This window comes from Schistocerca gregaria, chromosome 1 (genome assembly GCF_023897955.1).
Source record: "Schistocerca gregaria isolate iqSchGreg1 chromosome 1, iqSchGreg1.2, whole genome shotgun sequence".
In the NCBI taxonomy this organism is placed as follows: domain Eukaryota; kingdom Metazoa; phylum Arthropoda; class Insecta; order Orthoptera; family Acrididae; genus Schistocerca; species Schistocerca gregaria.
In genome coordinates, this window is record NC_064920.1 from 151,352,923 (window position 1) to 151,370,861 (window position 17,939).

A 17,939-nucleotide genomic window follows, 5' to 3' on the forward strand; every position below is an offset into this window, starting at 1 on the left:
GCCGCAGTACGTTATGTGGCAAAACAACAGCGTTACTCATTGTTTCATCTGTAGATGGTGCGTGGGAAAACCGCATTCCTTTAAGCCCCTATTACGGCCGTAATTTCCTTAACGTTGCCATCGTTAACTTCAGATGATATGCGTGTGAGCCGTAGTAATACAAGGTGAATCACCTAAAACTTGATGCGCGATTATTACGGAAATGGACGGGGCTTTTGATGTACGGTTCTCACAGAGCAGATTGTAATCAACAGCTCGTAATTTTAGCCAATCAATGGACTGTACTCACACTTAGAAACTTTATTTTTGTGCAAACATGCGTTCCTGAAATGGAACAATGGCTATTGGCATTAACAAAGTAAAAGTAGGTAAATTAGAATGTCAGTGGTGTTTGTTGTAGGATTCTAGCGCGAGTCGTTTGCGAGATACCGTATTTTGGCAAGTTCCCACAATGACACTCGTACAATACCTGTGGTAGCACACACTAAAAACAACGCAAGTGCACACACTAGTTACGTGAATTCTGACCTGTGACGAGACAATTGACCATCACAGGTTGTGTTCAAAATGACCGCCACACGCTTCCAGTCTGGTATGGAACGACCGATGCATGCGTGCTAGCATTTCAGCGGAGATTTCAGAGCAGGCCGAAGTATACGTTTATAAATGCATTCATTGCGCTCGTCAGGTCAGGTCAAATGTCAAAGCCATGCTGATAGTTTTCTTTGACTTTGAAGGATTAGCTCATGGTAAATTCGTACGACAGGGATGAACTGTTAATCGATGGTACTACAGGGACGTGTTGCAACGCCTGCGAGAAATGTGGCGAGACAATTCATGTCTCTTGCATTACGATAACGCACCCGCATATTCTTCCCTGTTGATGCGTGACTACAGCACAAAAAAACCAAATCACTGTGCTACCTCATCCTCTGTACACTCTAGACGTGGTCCCTGCAGACATTTCCAAAGTTGAAAAACCCATTGAAAAGACGAAGATCTGCAACGATAGACGAGATAAAAGAAAATTCGCAGGTTGCGCTTCGCGCGATCCAGCAAGAAGCGTTCTAAGACTGCTTCCGGAAGTAGAAACGTAGTTGAGAGCGGTGTATCAATTGTGGAAGAGATTATTTCGAAGGAGACCACGAACAGCAAGTAAACGAAGATGCCAGTCAAGCCTGTAGGTTGCGTGTGCGAAGTATGCAATAGGTTGAATGTGTAAGTCGTGATCAGACAGTATTCTGTCTATTTATGAGTGCATTATGTCGGAGTTAAGTCAATTCGACCGTGGGCAATTTATTATTGTTGTTGTTGTTGATGATGATGATGATGATGATGATGGCACGTGGGACGGTCAACTGTGCGGGTATCAGCGCCAGTATAAATTCCCAATCTGTTTCCGAACGATGACGAAAGGATGACAACGCACACACAGCTAGCCCCTGGGAGGAAAAGATCCCCGGGATTAAACCAGGGACCCCGTGATGCAGAGGCAGCAAAGCTAGCCACCAGACCACGAGCTGCGGACATGTGGGAAAACTGTTAGTGCTCGTACGGGTGCTTCCGTAACGGAAATAGCCGAAGTATTTCAAGAGGCACTGTATCGAAGATTTACATTTACACAGCATACACTGTCAGCGGCTACTGCGGACCCAATAACACCAACATGTTTATGATTTTGTGCCTTCAACTATAAAGGTTTTACATGTTTGACGTCGAACAGTTAACACATTACTTCATCTCTGAAGTAATCAGACACCAGGCGTTTCCTGCTGTGTTAAAAATGGGGAGTTCGATTCTTTAAAGAATCAGTGTTTGAAGGGGGGAAGTGAGTGTTAGGGATAAGAAAGCTAATACGTTTGCGTCAGAAAGTATAGTTTCCAGCATAATTTGTCTCGTTGACTACACCTTAAACCCGCGAAGTTATGCTGAACGAGACAACATCGACTACAACGTTCGCAGACGGTAAACTTCGCATTGTGTCTGAGATCCGCCGTCAACGTGTTAAATTTCGCCGACTTGGCTTTGCAAAGAATGCCAGACGCAACTCTACGTCTTGAATACTGATGTTGATCCTTGAGCTTTCAGCTGAGGAGGCAACGCAAGACTTTCACACCGTCAACGGTAGAATGCGCGCGTTTTGTTAACGAGTCGTTTCCTGCATTCCGCAAATGCGTGACGTAAGCTGCGGAAAATGTGCGAAGTACTACGTATAGTTCGAGTGCTGCAACTACAATATATGGACACTTTCTCACGTAAAATGTGTAAGTAATCTATCTGATCGCTAACCGCGAACAAGTACGTTATAGAAAAGTCTCTATGTGGTGAATCTTTCGGGGCCGTAAGATATTATCTGCAGCATGCCACAAATGGTAGACAGCTCTTCCAACATAAAAATTCGGAAGAAGCGGGCTGATATCTACCCTGTCTTACTGATTTAGGTTTTCTTTAGTCTCGTGAAATAATCTCAGTAACACTGATATGGTTACTTAAAAAATGTCACGACTGAGGAACCGCTATCCTTGTTCATCCGGGTTGTAACGGTCTGTAACTCCGACATTGACGATATCAACCATTCGCGCTATCTAAACGCCACACCTCAATATGCTGCATATATCTCTGTGTAGTGTGTGACAGCATTCGTTTGTGACATTAATATATGAAGAAGTCTAGAGAAAATTTGCTTAAAAAATCTCGCTACATTCGCACAGGTAAGATGTGTAAACGACGACCTGTATTCCTCTGAGCGAAATGTAGTTACTTCTCCGGATAGTTTGGGAGCCTTAAATAGAGGGTTACACGGTTTCTCATTGAAAACTTGTTCGGGAAAATTCGTATTCGCATAACACTCTGATCATCACTCGTGTTTCTGTTTGTGTTCGATATTCCGGCTTAGAACAACATTTTATGGATGTACAAATTCTCTCAGCTTTCGAGCTTGATCACATTTGAGTAGAAATTCGGGCTTTCGCAGGTTAGTAAGTTTTCATCGGGAGACAACTGTCCGATCGTACCACATATAATGCGGCTAGCGCACAAAGTATTATGTAAAAGTTGTTCCAAAAGAGATTTTTTATTGTCCGTCTCGATTGCTATATTTAATTTTAAAAAGAACGATTCCCATTCAACATACATTATCCTCAGACTAGATTGTATCAGGAGAGTGACCCGTCCAGTTTATCAAAATTTACATGCTGCGCCACAGGATATCCGTATCTTCTGCTATAACATGTAAATTTTCTTGATAAGTTGGACGGGTTATTCTTGTAACAGATACAATCAAATCGGAGAATGGTTACTGTTGAACCGAAACCGGTCATTTTAAAAAATTAAAGCAATCACGACAGACAATAAAACCTGTTTTACAAGCATTGACTGCCGATTTTCGCCGAGGATCTTATGTCAGTCTTTAAAAGATGTTTCCGTGATAAACTTTAGATGCCGAAACTTACATGGTTCCGTACAGCATACACATTCCTGTATGTGCCTCGAGTTCTACAGTTTCCTAATTACCTACCTATGACACACACTCCTCGATTGCTTTAAATTCGAAGGAGCCCTACGTGATCGTTTCTGTAACGAGGTTCCTGCGTTTATCTGAAATAAACCATTCACACTATCGCATATCATGTAGGTCCATGGTAACAAATTGGAGGGAAAGAAAAAAAAAAAAGTTCAAATAGCGCTCTGATCACAATGGGACTTAACATCTGAGGTCATCAGTCCCCTAGAACTGAGAACTACGTAAACCTAACTAACCTAAGGACATGACACACATCCATGCCCGAGGCAGGATTCGAACCTGCGTTGTAGCGGGTCCAGACTGAAGCGCCTAGAACCGCTCGGCCACACTGGCCGGCAACAAATTGAAATATTGCTACAAATGTGTACGTCACAATTCTACCTACAAAACTACTAATACAATTTCTACAGCCACAAGCGGGAACGGAGGTTTAAACACAATTCAAACATACTCACGAGTGACACGTGATACTGCGTGTCAATAGTTTCAGTTCGTTAAGGACGACTTGGCCTAAACCCGTTTATGTATCTGGTTTGCGTAAACTAAAATTGCGATCCAGAGTGAACCCTGCAATAAAAGTGCCGCTATGATCGCGGAATCGAACATGGGTTTCATGTCAAAGTTACCGTTTCACTTTAGATCCACACTGTTACGGCTGGTTATTTCGGCTGAACTTTACACTCGCGCTATAGCTGCACCAAATTCTGTTGGCTTAAGAAACTCCATATACAAGCAGAAATATACACATTAATTACCAAGCTAATGTGTCGATATATCAAGTCTTAAAACTGTTTGGGGTTTAAGTACTAATAATGCAATACTAGTAATAAAATAGTGTTTTAGAGTGCAGATATCATATGAATAATTACGATTATAAATACAAAATCTGCAGTCAGAATTACGAAGTTGCAGACGTGAAGTTTGAGACCAGCATGGGAAACATTAGCCAAAGCAGATGATGAGCATACTGTCAACAAAAGTGTTTAGAAATAGCACAATACTACACAAAACCTGACAGTTGCATGCGGAATGGAACCACTTAAATTGTTCTTAGCGACCGCCACACCTCTTTGGTGCCCTTGACAAGGAAAGGTATCACCAATCAACAAATTCTATTTTTTCTTACTACGTTACGCTCAGTCTCTTTTTTCCATATGCTGCAGAGGCGGACGGATCGACAGAAATTAGATTTGTCGTGTCAATACCGCTAAGAATTCTACAGTAAGGGAGATCTCAGGCCATAACGAAAGAGTTCGGTTAACAAATTAATCAAACATTAAAAAGTTTATAATGTTCGGTGTATTTCACCTGCATTTCTCTGGCTCCCTCTAAAAAAAACGTCCGTCCAGCAGACAGGTCTTCGGGTACAACTACTCTTTTAACGTCAAGGCAGGAAGTTGAAATGGCGGTCAGTCGTTGCAGATTCCACTGGGCCGGCTTTCAAAAGGGGCATTCACTGCTTTGCTCGATCCAGAACAGTCGGGCGATGCAAACGAATACATGCCCAAGTTGATACGGTCGTGAAGGTACAATGGTTGAATTCTAAACGGTCAACATGTTACAGGTAGTAACTTTCGAATTGTGATTTAAAACGCAGTTCAGAATTACCCATTTCAGTGCTTCGAAACATACATTCATTTTGAATATTAATTTAAGAAACAAAAGTTGTACCGCACACTGTGTGTCTTGCCCATAGAAGAAAACTGTTAGCAACCAATAAATTAGATTCTGGAGTACAAGCCACACTGTAGAGTGTGGTATCCATGAACCCAAGGCGCTTTCTGAATTATAAATACAGCTACATTATAATACATGTTACAGGGAGTATCAGGTAACTCCAAACCGATAACAAACAGCCACATTACAAACGACGCAGCTAATACAACGAAAGCCCCGCTTGATACGGCAGTCGTGATACTTCATGAATGGTTCGAGGTACAGAAACTGGTTTTCGCTATATTATATTCTCTACAGACATAGTGAAGATGTTTTTTTATTTATTTTTTCTTCCCGGTTTCCGTCAATGTCCTCGGTGATATTTTTCGTAAAGTAATATCAAAATGTTAAGTTCAAAACAATGTCTGCACAGCACATTGTGGGCTTTCTCTGTAAATATATACTTTAGTATTATGACGGAACCTATGTTAGATATCTAATATTTCGGTCTCTGGTTTGGCTTATTTCTCGGCGGTTTTTGGACATTGAAACATGCTGATTCATTTTATTTCTCTTTTTACGATGCTGTTAAAAAAATAGTTCCACTTAAATACGGCATAATCGCGTCAGTATCTGGACAGAAGCAATACAGCCTTTAGTACCCGCACTGAATATCCACTCACTAGGTGCTGCTCAATATTAAAGGGTTGCTACGCACAAACCTATCCTGAACTAGATAAGCAACTTAGTGGCCCAGGTAAGTGTAAAAATAGCTACTTGAAATTTAAGGGTTCGGCCCTCGATTGATTATTTAGATTCTTTCTCGTTGTATGCGAGGCGACGACGGAACATGAAATGTTACGTACGTGAAAAATGCAGGTCGGAACATAGCATTTTCCTCTTAACTGGCTTCGTGATACATAGGCGCAGGTAATGATCAAACGGTTCTCCGGGTTCGTGACTACAGCAGTGTCAAGCAAATCAGGGTAAGAAAGGAAAACAGATCATATCATCTAGGTGAATTTTAATATCAGAGTCGATAAATTTTCCGTAAGACCTACGTTTGACAGTGTTCAGTGGAAATTTTTCTAATACTATAATACGAAGTTTCAGAAATTACATCGCGAGTTTGGTTATTTATAAAGAAAAGTGTTTTGAATATGCAGTGAATATTTTCAGTGTAGGGTTATGACTAATTTAGAAATACCAAACAATCGCAGTGTAAGGAGCACATGTCACAATGACGTGTATTAAATGCAAAAGGAGTGCTGCTAGAGACAAACCTACGCCTCGTACAACGTTATGGATCGGATTGTTAACTTTATTTCCTATTTACATTCACTGACTTGTCATCACACAACCAAAGTACCAATCTACGACCAGGGTTTTGCACACAATGACTTAGAGAATTTTCCGTCTACTGAAACCACGTATTTCAATGATTGCTTAGTTTATCAGCCGTCATTGCACACATTCCTTCGTTCCATCTACTGGTCTGGGTACCACGCATTTATTTTTTCTTTGACAACAGGACGAGTACGTCTGTCGCAGAACGTGAGTATCTTCGAAGCCGTGCGCTGTGTTATTGTGCGAAGTAGGATCTTCATTCGTCCACGCTTGCTAATGACGCAAACGGCAGAAACGAATTAGCTGGAGAAAGTCATATTTTAAATATTATGTGGGGTAAAAATATGAAAATCTAAGGCGACAGTATTGTTATCCATCGTATCTATTTGGCATCTCATAGTACAATCACTTTAGTGATATTGACAGTCTAACAATAATCATTACCGCAACGAAGTACTTTATGGCCTTATAACATCGTGCAAAATGGGGTTCAAGTGTCGGTACGCAAATTACCTTCGTAACAGTCCAACTCGCACGCCGACTTCGTGTAATCGCACATCGTCCCTACAAAAAACTAGTAACTGCTGCAAGCCCCGGCCTTAAAAATGGACTTTTTTTGTATAACTGAAATTTCACAATTAAAGGGCCGAAACAGCCATCAAAAAGGTAGAAATTCCAGTTACTTCTAATAAGGGCATCACCCCCGCCCCCCTTCTTCGAAATTTCTTGCACACATCAGTTACATTTGGTAGCTCCCTTGGATATGTTAGGTAAAATTGTATTTCTAGGTCTAGAGAAACACGTACGGACAAAGCGGAGCAACCGATCGGTCAACTTTCTTCATCAAAATAATTTCATTTTTAATCTCTCTCACGCCTGTTTTGGTACAGTTGCACCACCGGTAATAAATTCTGGCATTGTTAACAGCTTAAAGTAAGCTGAATGTGCCACGTAACTGACAACATTTGCCGTATGTAAAGACATCAACTTTGTAATGTGTAGGCAACCTTAACCCAAAAGTACGCTGATGAAGTGTCAGAAGCAGCGCCCGGCGTCATCGCAAAACATAGCTTTCGGCCCCCACTGTCAATAGAATTTTATCATAAGTAATTTTATTCGCCTAATCAATAGAGCAACATCCAAATTAATCTGCTGTGGTATTCTGGTCTACAAGTTTTGTTGACTGTTACAGCAGAACATGAAGAGCCCGTGTTACGACAGCGACCGAATAATTGCGGCGACTGTAAACCGCCGTTATGGTGACGCCCCAATCCCAACAAATTGCAATCCAACTCCGTCCCTTCTGGCAACGTTGTTCGACGCGTTCTGTTGTCATCAGTGAATACTATTTTAATTTGATACTGAATTGCACTACTAAGTGGTTGCATGTGAAACATGTAAATAACATGCTACATCCTGCTTTATTGTAAACGACACCCGATTACACTCCCGAGACATCGAGTACCCACTACGCAGGATAACTTTCACGATTAACAACACTGCGATTATCACAACTTTCTCCGTTGAATCGCATGGCGCAACCCATTGGAATGGTTGAGACAAAACTGAGAATATCCCACAGCACCAGAGTGACTCGCGAGGACAAAATAATTTACTGGGTATGAGTTGCGTATTTGCCCCTGGCCGTCTTTCCCACTGGTGATGTACATAATATACACCAAAGTAGGATCGGTGATTTGCGTAAGACAGAGTTTCTGAATGGACCCTGAGGCTATATTCATTTGCAGTAACGAATGACTGTTTCCTACTATATATTCATATCGAAATTAGAAATAGCTGAACAATTACAAAGCATGTCTCACATGTCATAACGACGTATATTAAATGTGGAGGCAAATTTGAAAACGACGTAGAGAAAGTGATAAAAGTTTAGTATGTTGTCACTGCCAAGTGTACACGCGGGTGGCAATAACACGCTGTAACTCTTTCAATGTGGTGTATGTGCATCTTGAGCAGGTGAGAGCCCATATCTCGCAAGTATTTGGAACAAGTCAAACTGCCAAGAGCTGGTGATCGAGTAACTATTGTCTAGACCGCGATACTGGATTATCATCTTCTCCCCCCCCCCCCCCCCCCGAAATCTTTGTTGTTGTGACAGACTATTTTAGGAGGGAAGGTAGCGAGTTGGAGGAGGCAAGGGATACAAATCAAAAATAAACTTTGTGGTGACAATCTGATCCTTAGCACAGTCCAACGTTTATGTCTGCGCCATATTTAATGCTCTTTGACATGTTTAATGGTACTTCGTCATAAAAACTAACGCTGCAAAGTAAATATAAAAAGCCTGTATTGAGCAATGGACAAGTCTCCAACTAGTGTTCCGTTGCGCATCATGTACGCCAGTTAAGTGAGAGGTCGCTCACGACAGATCTTGGAATATTTGTTTTAGCGTAGTCTTCACCTCTCAACGGGGTGAGAAGTCGCCAGATACGACACGCGGTTCGGATTCCACGTTAAACTGTAGGCGCCCCTCGCCAGTTGGATAACTGGGGTACGTTTACAGAGATGCAAGTGGCGTCCAATTGAAAGCTCTGAACCAGGGCATTGAACCATAAGAAATTTTAATAATTCTGATCATGATGCCTACACCATACCTATTTACTGGTTGTTTGTATCATCTGCTCATCTTCGCGTATCCGTTCCGACTATAAAATTTTTATATCTGAAGATGATCATATGACCGAAACCTGTAGTTAATAGAGATTTATTTATCAGTAGCTTTCGGCGGTTTCAACATCAAGTTGAAATTTATGCCACATACTAAGGTCTACAGGCCCTTGGCGCTGTGAAAAAGGGAACCAACTGCGTCAATACAATCGGCCATTTACGTCACATATTTTCATGCTTAAGAACTCGCTCATCAAAACCTATAGAGTAGTTCCCGTTGATCTAAAATTTGTAATTATATGACAAGAAAATTTTTTGTCATTTATTATCGGCTCATCTGTCTGTCCAGATGATTTTTTTCTCAGAAACGAGTAGACCTATCAGGCTGAAATTTATGTCGCAAACTTAGATCTATGGTCTCCTGGCGGTATAACAAACGTTAGCTTTCAAGTTAATGCAGCCAAAATATACTGCCATTTATGTAACTTACACTGATATTCGAAAACTCACTCATCAAACCTTATAGTGTACTTCCCGAAGGTCTAGAATCATGGAATTTTGCAAGAAGTAAGGTTTCTATGTATAACGAAAGGGAAAAAATCTAAAAATTGTTAATTTGTAATTACATCACACGAAAACATTTGTTTTTAGTTATCGGGCGTGAAAGTAAAACACTCTCGGAAGTCTTGGATTTCCTGAGACCGATATCTTTCCAGTACCAATATCGATTATACGCAAAAATCGTCGAGACTTCGATTCCGAGAGTGGATGTATTGTTTCTACACTTGATTATACTCGCATTGGAGGGTCAGTATTAGAGTCCAACTCGCACTTTAGCTTTTTTTTTTTGCAAATTAGTATGGTTTTATTGCAGCAAAGGCAATATCATATGCATCTGAGACCCAATTGGGCGATATATCTGTCTGGTCACGAGCTCGAGAGGTATCAGTGCCGGCAAGGGTCCACGGTGCAGCAGGGTCCAATGTTTACAAACATGCTGCGGCACTGGGAGCTTTACCTTTAGGTTGTGGGCGATCTGCCTGATGTAGTAGAGGTCGAGGTCCTGGAGGATTTCGATGCGTCCGCAGTTGTCGGGCGGCGGCTGCAGGTGGTTGCCGTTGGGCGAGTGCGCGCCCTGCGAGAGCGGCCTGGAGGCGGATCGCGCGCCCCCATCCCGGAGGCTGAGTGCCGCCAGAGGCAGGCACGAGTCCATGGCGGCGGCGGCAGGCGGTCGCGTAGCGTCGTCGCCCTTCTTCAGTCACATCACAACGCGGACCCGCAGGAGAGTCGGCAGTCGGCGCGCGCGGGCGGCTCGCTGCGCTGAGGTGTCACACGCGTCCACTTGCGACGGCGGCTGGGCGCAAACTGAGCGCGCCCGCTCGCCGCCCAGCTCGAGCTTCGCGCGGCCGCCGCTCGCGGCGCTGGCACCGCGCGTCGCGCACGGGCCGCCCTGTCACGCGAATGAGCGGGCCAGCCGGGGCCACTAATAACGTTCTATTACCGCTCACGCGCTCTCGGAATCCAAATGAGAAAGGACTCGCGCCGCCACCGACGTCTAGGCTGCAAGCAACGAGGTCTTCTCCGTACCGGCATCTTCCGAAAGACGTAAACACACACCTAACGCTGGGAGCATCGCCCGCGGGGAGTGGTTACTTACGGTGCGCGCACAGTGGCACATCGCAAGTTCTGTCACCTTTTATTTATTTACTAGCTGTGTTGTCCGTCCCGTTATTGGGTGGTCGGCGCATCTTACTGCCACGCAGCGGGCCCAGGTTCGATTCTTGCCTGGTCGGAGATTTTCTCCGCTCGGAGACTGGGCGTTGTCCTCATCATGATTTCACAATCATCGCCATGCAATCGCCCAGTGTGGCGTCATCTGAAAAGACTTGTAACTTCCCCCAGGTGCGGTCTCCCGGGCATCAATGCCATACGATCATTTCATATCACTAGGCGAGTACCCGACATTGCCCGAGTATACATTTATTCCAGTCTTTTCATTAGTCGATGTTCTCCTTTCTCCTATCTCTCTGTCTACCTCCTCTAAGCCCACTTTCTGCCCACCTCTTCCTGCACATCTCTCTGTTCACCACCTCTGTTCCCCTCTCTGTCAATCTGCTCTTCCTTCCCCCACCCCCTGCAATTCCATCCTTCATCCCCCTCTGTCACTCTCCTCCTCTCCCTGTCTCTGTCCGTTTTCCTCTTTGCTTTCTCTGTCCATCTCCTTCTCTCTCTGTCCATTTCGCCCTGCCCTACCTCATTTCATCTCCTTCGCTCCTCTCTGACCATCTCCTCCTCCCACACTCTCTGTGCATCTCCTCTTTCTTTTCCATGCCTTTTCTTCTTCCCTCTCTAACTCCCCACCCATCTCTGCATATTTCTTCATGCTCTGTTTCGTCGTCCTTTCTTTTCTCCATCCATTGCTCCATCCCCCTCTGTCCATCTCTTCTCCTCCTCCTGCTCCTATCTCTGCTTATCCCTTCTGCTTTCCTTTCCTTCGCCATCTCCTCCTCTCCCTGCTCTCTGTCCATTTTCTCTTCCCTTAATTTCCTTTTACCTCTCTGTCTTTTTGTCTCTCTCTCCTGTCCCCTCCCTGTCTCTGTCCTTCTCCTCCTATTTCCTTTTTGTGTCCATTGCCCTCTCCCCTCTATCCACCTCCTCCTCCTCCTCCTCCTCCTCTTCATCCTACCTATGACTATCCCTTCTTTCCTTCAAATGTCTCGCACATGCAGAAGTTTTTCACGAACGTGTTTGTGATATGATATCTCCCGAACTAAGTCATTTACAATTATGTAGTTTTTCTGGCGCATTCAGTGGTAAATACTGTCTGCCGAATGTATCACCAATACAGTTAGTAGGAAATGAGTAACAAATTGTCCGCCACAGTAGCTCAGTGGGAGCTGGCACGGTAGCTCAGCGTGTTCGGTCAGAGGGTTAGCTGCCCTCTGTAATAAAATACTGAGTCGACGGCTCAACGCTGAACTTGAAGGGGTGTCATAGGACATCTGAACCGAACAAATGCCACGAAAAAAAAAAAAAAAAAATTAAGAGTGGACAGCGCGCCGGTTTCTCACGCCGGGGCCCCGGCTGGGCTGGAGATTTTCTCCCCTCAGGGGCCGGGTGTTAGTGTCGTCTTCATTATCATCATTTCATCCTCATCGACGCGCAAGTCGCAGAAGTGGCGTCTACCCGCCGGGAGGACCTAGCCACACGAATTTCATTTCATTTGAGAAACAAATTAAAACGTCGTGGTTTATGCGCCAGTATTACAGCATTAACAGCGAAAACGTAGTAAACGATAAACTTTTTTTTCTTTCTTCCCTCTTCAGCGAGAAACAGTTTCGTCGGGGATTGAAATTATGTGTTAGGTTTGCTGAAAATCTGCAAGTGTTCTCATTCTCAAATACTGGACGACTACAGTATGGGCATTCGTACATGGTGGGCTACACTGCTTTTTCACCCCTATGCCTCACCCTTTTGATAGAAGGGTGGTTATTAAGCTCACAGTAATTCTTTCCAGGCAGTAAGTGAGATGCGTATCAAGTTCGGTTGTAACCGGTCCAGTGGTTTAGGAGATGTGGAACATACATATACACATACAATCATACATATATACATCTATACGTACACCCATTTTTATAATTTGTACGGATTTGCTCGTTTCTGCGGCTACGATTACATAAATGACTTTTCTGAAGTTCCTTTCTCTTTCTCTGGCATGGTCGTACTCGTTCTTACCTCATAAACACACTTCCTGTAGTTATTGCATTCTCGTTGGATACATCCACCAGTCTGATGTTTTTTTCCTATGTCTCCTTTAACGTCGCTACATTCCCGTAGATTCTAACTACACCTAGGCAGACTGGGCATCCTGCCATAGCGGAACACAGCGGCTCTCTTACACAAGACGTTCTTTTATTTTTATTTTTTTTTCCCCAGCCCGACGTCAGCAAAGTGTTATCATAACCACTTTCGTCTTCTCATCAAGTCATAGCAGCTCGTCAAAGTAAAGTATTTATTTCGATGACCAGTTTTGGTGAGACTACGTTACCATCTCCAGAGCTTGCTGTGCAGATTTACATAATTTCCTCCATCTGTGCTATGTATCGTGTCGCATCACGAATATGCATGTGCAGGTCATCAAATCATGGGATATCGGCATGTCAAATTTAAAATAAATAATATGAACAAACATATGGATAGTGTGCCGAAAACAAATGCTTACGCCCACACAACAGCTGACTGCAGATTCCCCCCCCCCCCCCCTTCCAACAGCTTCTGTTTCGTGTGATGAACGGTGGCTTGCTCTAAATGAATAAAAATGTAAGTTTATGCAGCTGAGCAGAGAAACGTCGTCTACAGTATTAGTGATTTTCTGTTTGACACTACTGCTAAATATATAGAAAAGTTGCAAAGAGGGATGAAACTAAACTAGCATGTAAAGATTGTAGCAGGGAAAGCATATGGTCGATTATGGTTTATTAAGAGAACGCTGGCGAAATGTAAAGGAGACTGCGTAAAGAACACTTGTGCTACACATTCCTGAGTACTGTTCCGAGTGTCTGGGAACCCCACGAGGTCGTATTAAAGAAACACAACGAAGTAATTCAGAGGAGTGCCGCTAGATTTGTTAGTAGCGGCTTCCATCAGAACGCCAGTGTTACGGAGCCGATTTGTGAAATCGAACGGGAATTTTTGGAGGGCAGCCGTTGTTCTTTGGGCGGAACACTGTTGAGGTAGCTTAGAGAACTGGCATTTGCATCTGACAGTTGGACAATTCCACCGCCGCCGACGAACAATTCGCTAATGGGGAAAGAGTGTAAGCTAAGAGAAATTAGGGCTCGTTCAGAGGCATACAGACCGTTATTTCTCCCTAGCTCCATTTGCGACTGGAACAGGAAGGGAATGACTAGAAGAGGTAGAAGATATACACTGCGCCAAGCGCCGTACAGTGGCTTCCGGTGTATATAAATGGCGTGTAGATGCACAACCGTACTCAGTAACGCAGTGTAGGTTTCAAACTTGGGGGGGGGGGGGGGGGGAGGGGGGGCGGCGCTGTGCTTGGTGCGTTGGCGGGGCCGACTGCTCGCTTCTCACGTTACGCCGTGTACTTGCTGCGAGGCGACGGCTGCATCCACCACCAAAAACACACAACAGCCGCGCGACCGTTTTTGTCTATTTCACTCCGCGATGATGAACGTGTGGCGTTGGTTCATTTACAGCAGCAGGCACTAACGATTCCCCCTTTCTCTCCGTGGCTGAGATATTTTGTGTGTGTCTTTTATCATATCCCCCCTTCACCCCCCCCCCCCCCTCAACATCTGGATCCCATATATTCTTTAGCAGACGCAGGAATCAAATGCCTCGACAAACTTTAACGGTTTGCACAAGAGATGCCTTAATCGTGTCGGTAGGTACACGTTATCCCATAACGGGTAAATTGAAAACGTGAGTAGTTTTCGATAAACTTCATACTTTCACATTATACACTCTACCGACTCGGTGCCACAGTACCACAGGTAACAGCTACTACCGTACAGCCACTTCTCCGTAGCAATCTTTACGTAGAGCTGCGCAACGACATTTGAGAATGAGAATGTAGGCTTTCTCGGTGAATCTCGATGATAAAATCTTTTCGGGTTGACATCCGCGTCAATGTGTTTTTTGCCGGCAACGTTTCAGCAAGTTTCTTACCTGCCATCTTCGCCTAAAGATGGCAAGTAAGTAACTTGCTGAAACGTTGCCCTGAAGAGGGCAGCTGCAAAGCAGTAAATCGTCCTGAAGAGGACGGCTGCAAAGGTGGCCGAAACGTCGGCATTTTAGTCGTTTTAGTGTTCATAATGACAAGGTCTAATACGAAAAGCAATTTTATTGGAACTGTATACTGCTCATTGGGTGGTGTAGCGTTTAACTGCGGAAGAGACTGGAATGAAATAATAACTGCACATGTTTACTATGAAACGCTTATTTCACTGTACCACGCAAAACAGAATCTCACAAACGGTGTTGTTTTGTTCCGTAAAGCCCGATCGCACACCACGAACAAAACACAACTATTACTGGATACTGGCCAGAGCTAGTTTGACAATACCCTGTACTGCCTGGACCTCACCCTTAACGACTTCCATCTCGTTTTACCCCTGAAAACGTTTCTTGATGGTCAACATTCTATGAGGAAGAAGTGCAAAAAACTTGTGCCATACTGTGACAAGTGACTACAAAATGGTGAGAGCTAGATGGGTTGGACGGGAACGCCTCGAGAAAGGCATGCTTGAACATAAATTCAGAGTCTAGCCAAGCCTGCAGGTCGCGCTGTTGTACGAGGGTGAATCAAATGAAAATCTCAAATTTGTAATAACAAATCGAAATTTCGCGCCTTTATCCTGGAAGTTGGTAAGCGTGCTACAAACAGCGTGCAGAATGGCCTGTAGCCGGCAGCATAGTGCAGATGCACACATACCGTTGCAATATCAGTATAAAGATGGCCGTCCCACTTGCAACTTGCACCACAGAACCACAGCGTTCTGTTCCACAGAACCACAGCGTTCTGTTCTTCGGTTTTTGCGTAGTGAAGGTGCGAAGGCTATTGAAATTCATTGACGAATGAAGGTTCAGTACGGTGATGCATGTTTGTCACAGCAGCAAGTCTACGAATTGAGTAAGAAGTTTGCAAATGGTGTGCTTCTCGTCCAGGGCAGGCAAAACGAGTTGTGACTCCACAGAACATTACAGCGGTTGAGGCCATAGTGAAGGAAAACCGCCGATTGACACTGAATGACATTGCAGTGACACTGAATGACATTGCAGCATGTTTACAGATTATTCACGGGTCAGCACACCACATTGCGCATGGTGTACTCCAGTTTCACAAAGTGTCTGCAAGATGGGGGTGCCACGGCAGGTGACTCCTGAAATGATAGAACGACATGTTGATGCTTGTGAAGGACTTCTTCGGCGCTTTGAACGAGAAGGTGATGGCTTCCTTGCAAGAATCGTTATGGGGACGAAATCTGGGTTCACTTCCACCAGCCGGAAACGAAGAGAGCGAGCAAGGAATGGCGTCATTCCTCATCACAAGTTTCGAACAGAACCATCAACAGGGAAGGTTATGCTGACTCTCTTTTGGGACGAAAAAGGCGTCATTTTGGAGCATTACATGCCTAGAAGGACCACTGTCACCGCCGGCCGGAGTGGCCGTGCGATTCTAGGCGCTACAGTCTGGAGCCGAGCGACCGCTACGGTCGCTGGTTCGAATCCTGCCTCGGGTATGGATGTGTGTGATGTCCTTAGGTTAGTTAGGTTTAATTAGTTCTAAGTTCTAGGCGACTGATGACCTCAGAAGTTAAGTCGCATAGTGCTCAGAGCCATTTTTGAACAACAGTCACCAGTGAACACAGATCTCCTAAAAAAATCATCTGCGGCCTGCAATTAAATCAAAGCGACGTGGACTGCTGTCAGCAGGTGTCCTTTTGCAACATGACAATGCAAGGCCCCACACTTTCCGTACAACAGTTGCAACAATGACAGACCTGCATTTTGAGTGTCTTCATCCACCATACTCACCAGACCTTGGCCCAAGTGATTTCCATGTGTTTGGACCACTCAAAGACGCAATGGGGGGAAGTAAGTTCCGTTCTGGTGAAGAGGTGCGCCACGCGGTGCATGGGTGGTTGCGCGGACTACCAAAAGTATTTTTTTTTTCTTTCTAAGGGAATTTATGCACTTTGTAAGCGCTGGAGGACTTGCATTGAGCGTGGGGGAGATTGTGTTGAAAGGTGATACAGCTTTGTATCACTTCTGCACAATAAATAATATTTAAAAAATATTTAAGGTTTTATTTGACTGACCCTTGTATTTGACCACAAACGGCACCTGTGTTACGTCGTTAGTACGTTGCAACTCTGAGTCCTGATAAGCAAGCTGTTCTTTGTAGTTGTGAGCAGATTATGTCGGAGCTAAGGACTTGTAACGTAGTCAGATGGTGGTGCTCCTACTCTGGGTGCTTCCGCAACCAAGGGAACTGAAGGGTTTGGTTTTTCAGGAGGCACCGAATCGAAGATTTCTACCGCAAGCACGGAAAGCGGATAAATATCGTCAAAGTCACAACGCGGGCGAAAGTCTGTGTTCAGTGATCGCGACGGGCGGTCACTGAGAAGCATTGTCACGAAAAATAAGAGGGAGATACCTGCAAGTGCTACTGCAGAACTGAATGTCGCACTCGCGTACCCTGTCAGCACCAAAACAACACGGAGGGAGCTCCACAAATGGGGTATTGCAGCGGGAGCTCGAATTACAAAACCATTCATCAGTGACGCAAATGCTCGGAACAGGAGAACGTGGTGCCAAAGCCACAACACGTGGACTATTGAGCAACGTAAGAAAGTCATTTGGTTGTTTGAGTATTTTTTGGACAACATGGTTGTGGAGATGAAGCAGCGATTAGTATGATGAATCAATTATTCAAAAACAGTCTTAATCGCATTTATTATTATTATACCGCCAACCGGTTTCAACTCGACGTAGGGGTCATCTCCTGGGCGTTTACACCATTGGTCGGTGTCACTCCTGTCTACATAGCGGCAGGGAACTATCGTCGGGTTGAAACCGGTTGGCGGTATAATAATAATAAATGCGATTACGGCTGTTTTTGAATAATTGATTCTTTCACGCTGTTTCCAGCTTCTGGTCGTGTATCCGTCCCAAGAGTGAAACATGGCGCAGGTTCGGTGATAATTTGGACAGCCATATCGTGGTATTTCGTCGTCCAGGTGGTCACAGTGCAAGGTCG

The 17,939-nt window shown here is 44.4% G+C and overlaps 1 protein-coding gene across 5 annotated transcripts in view; it reads right to left on the minus strand.

Annotated features, from left to right (window-relative positions):
• LOC126335027 (rhotekin-like) overlaps positions 1-17,939 on the minus strand; it is a 1,081,506-nt gene that overhangs the window by 320,045 nt on the left and 743,522 nt on the right. The window contains exon 1 of one of the 5 annotated variants that reach the window (XM_049997880.1): positions 10,173-10,617. The exons of 3 other annotated variants lie outside the window; for them this stretch is intronic. In XM_049997880.1, the coding sequence (XP_049853837.1) occupies positions 10,173-10,367 (195 nt within the window). In that variant the 5' untranslated portion in view covers positions 10,368-10,617. Of the gene's footprint in view, positions 1-4,831; positions 4,951-10,172; positions 10,618-17,939 lie in introns of those variants that run through there. One more of the 5 variants, XM_049997908.1, reaches the window with a different exon arrangement.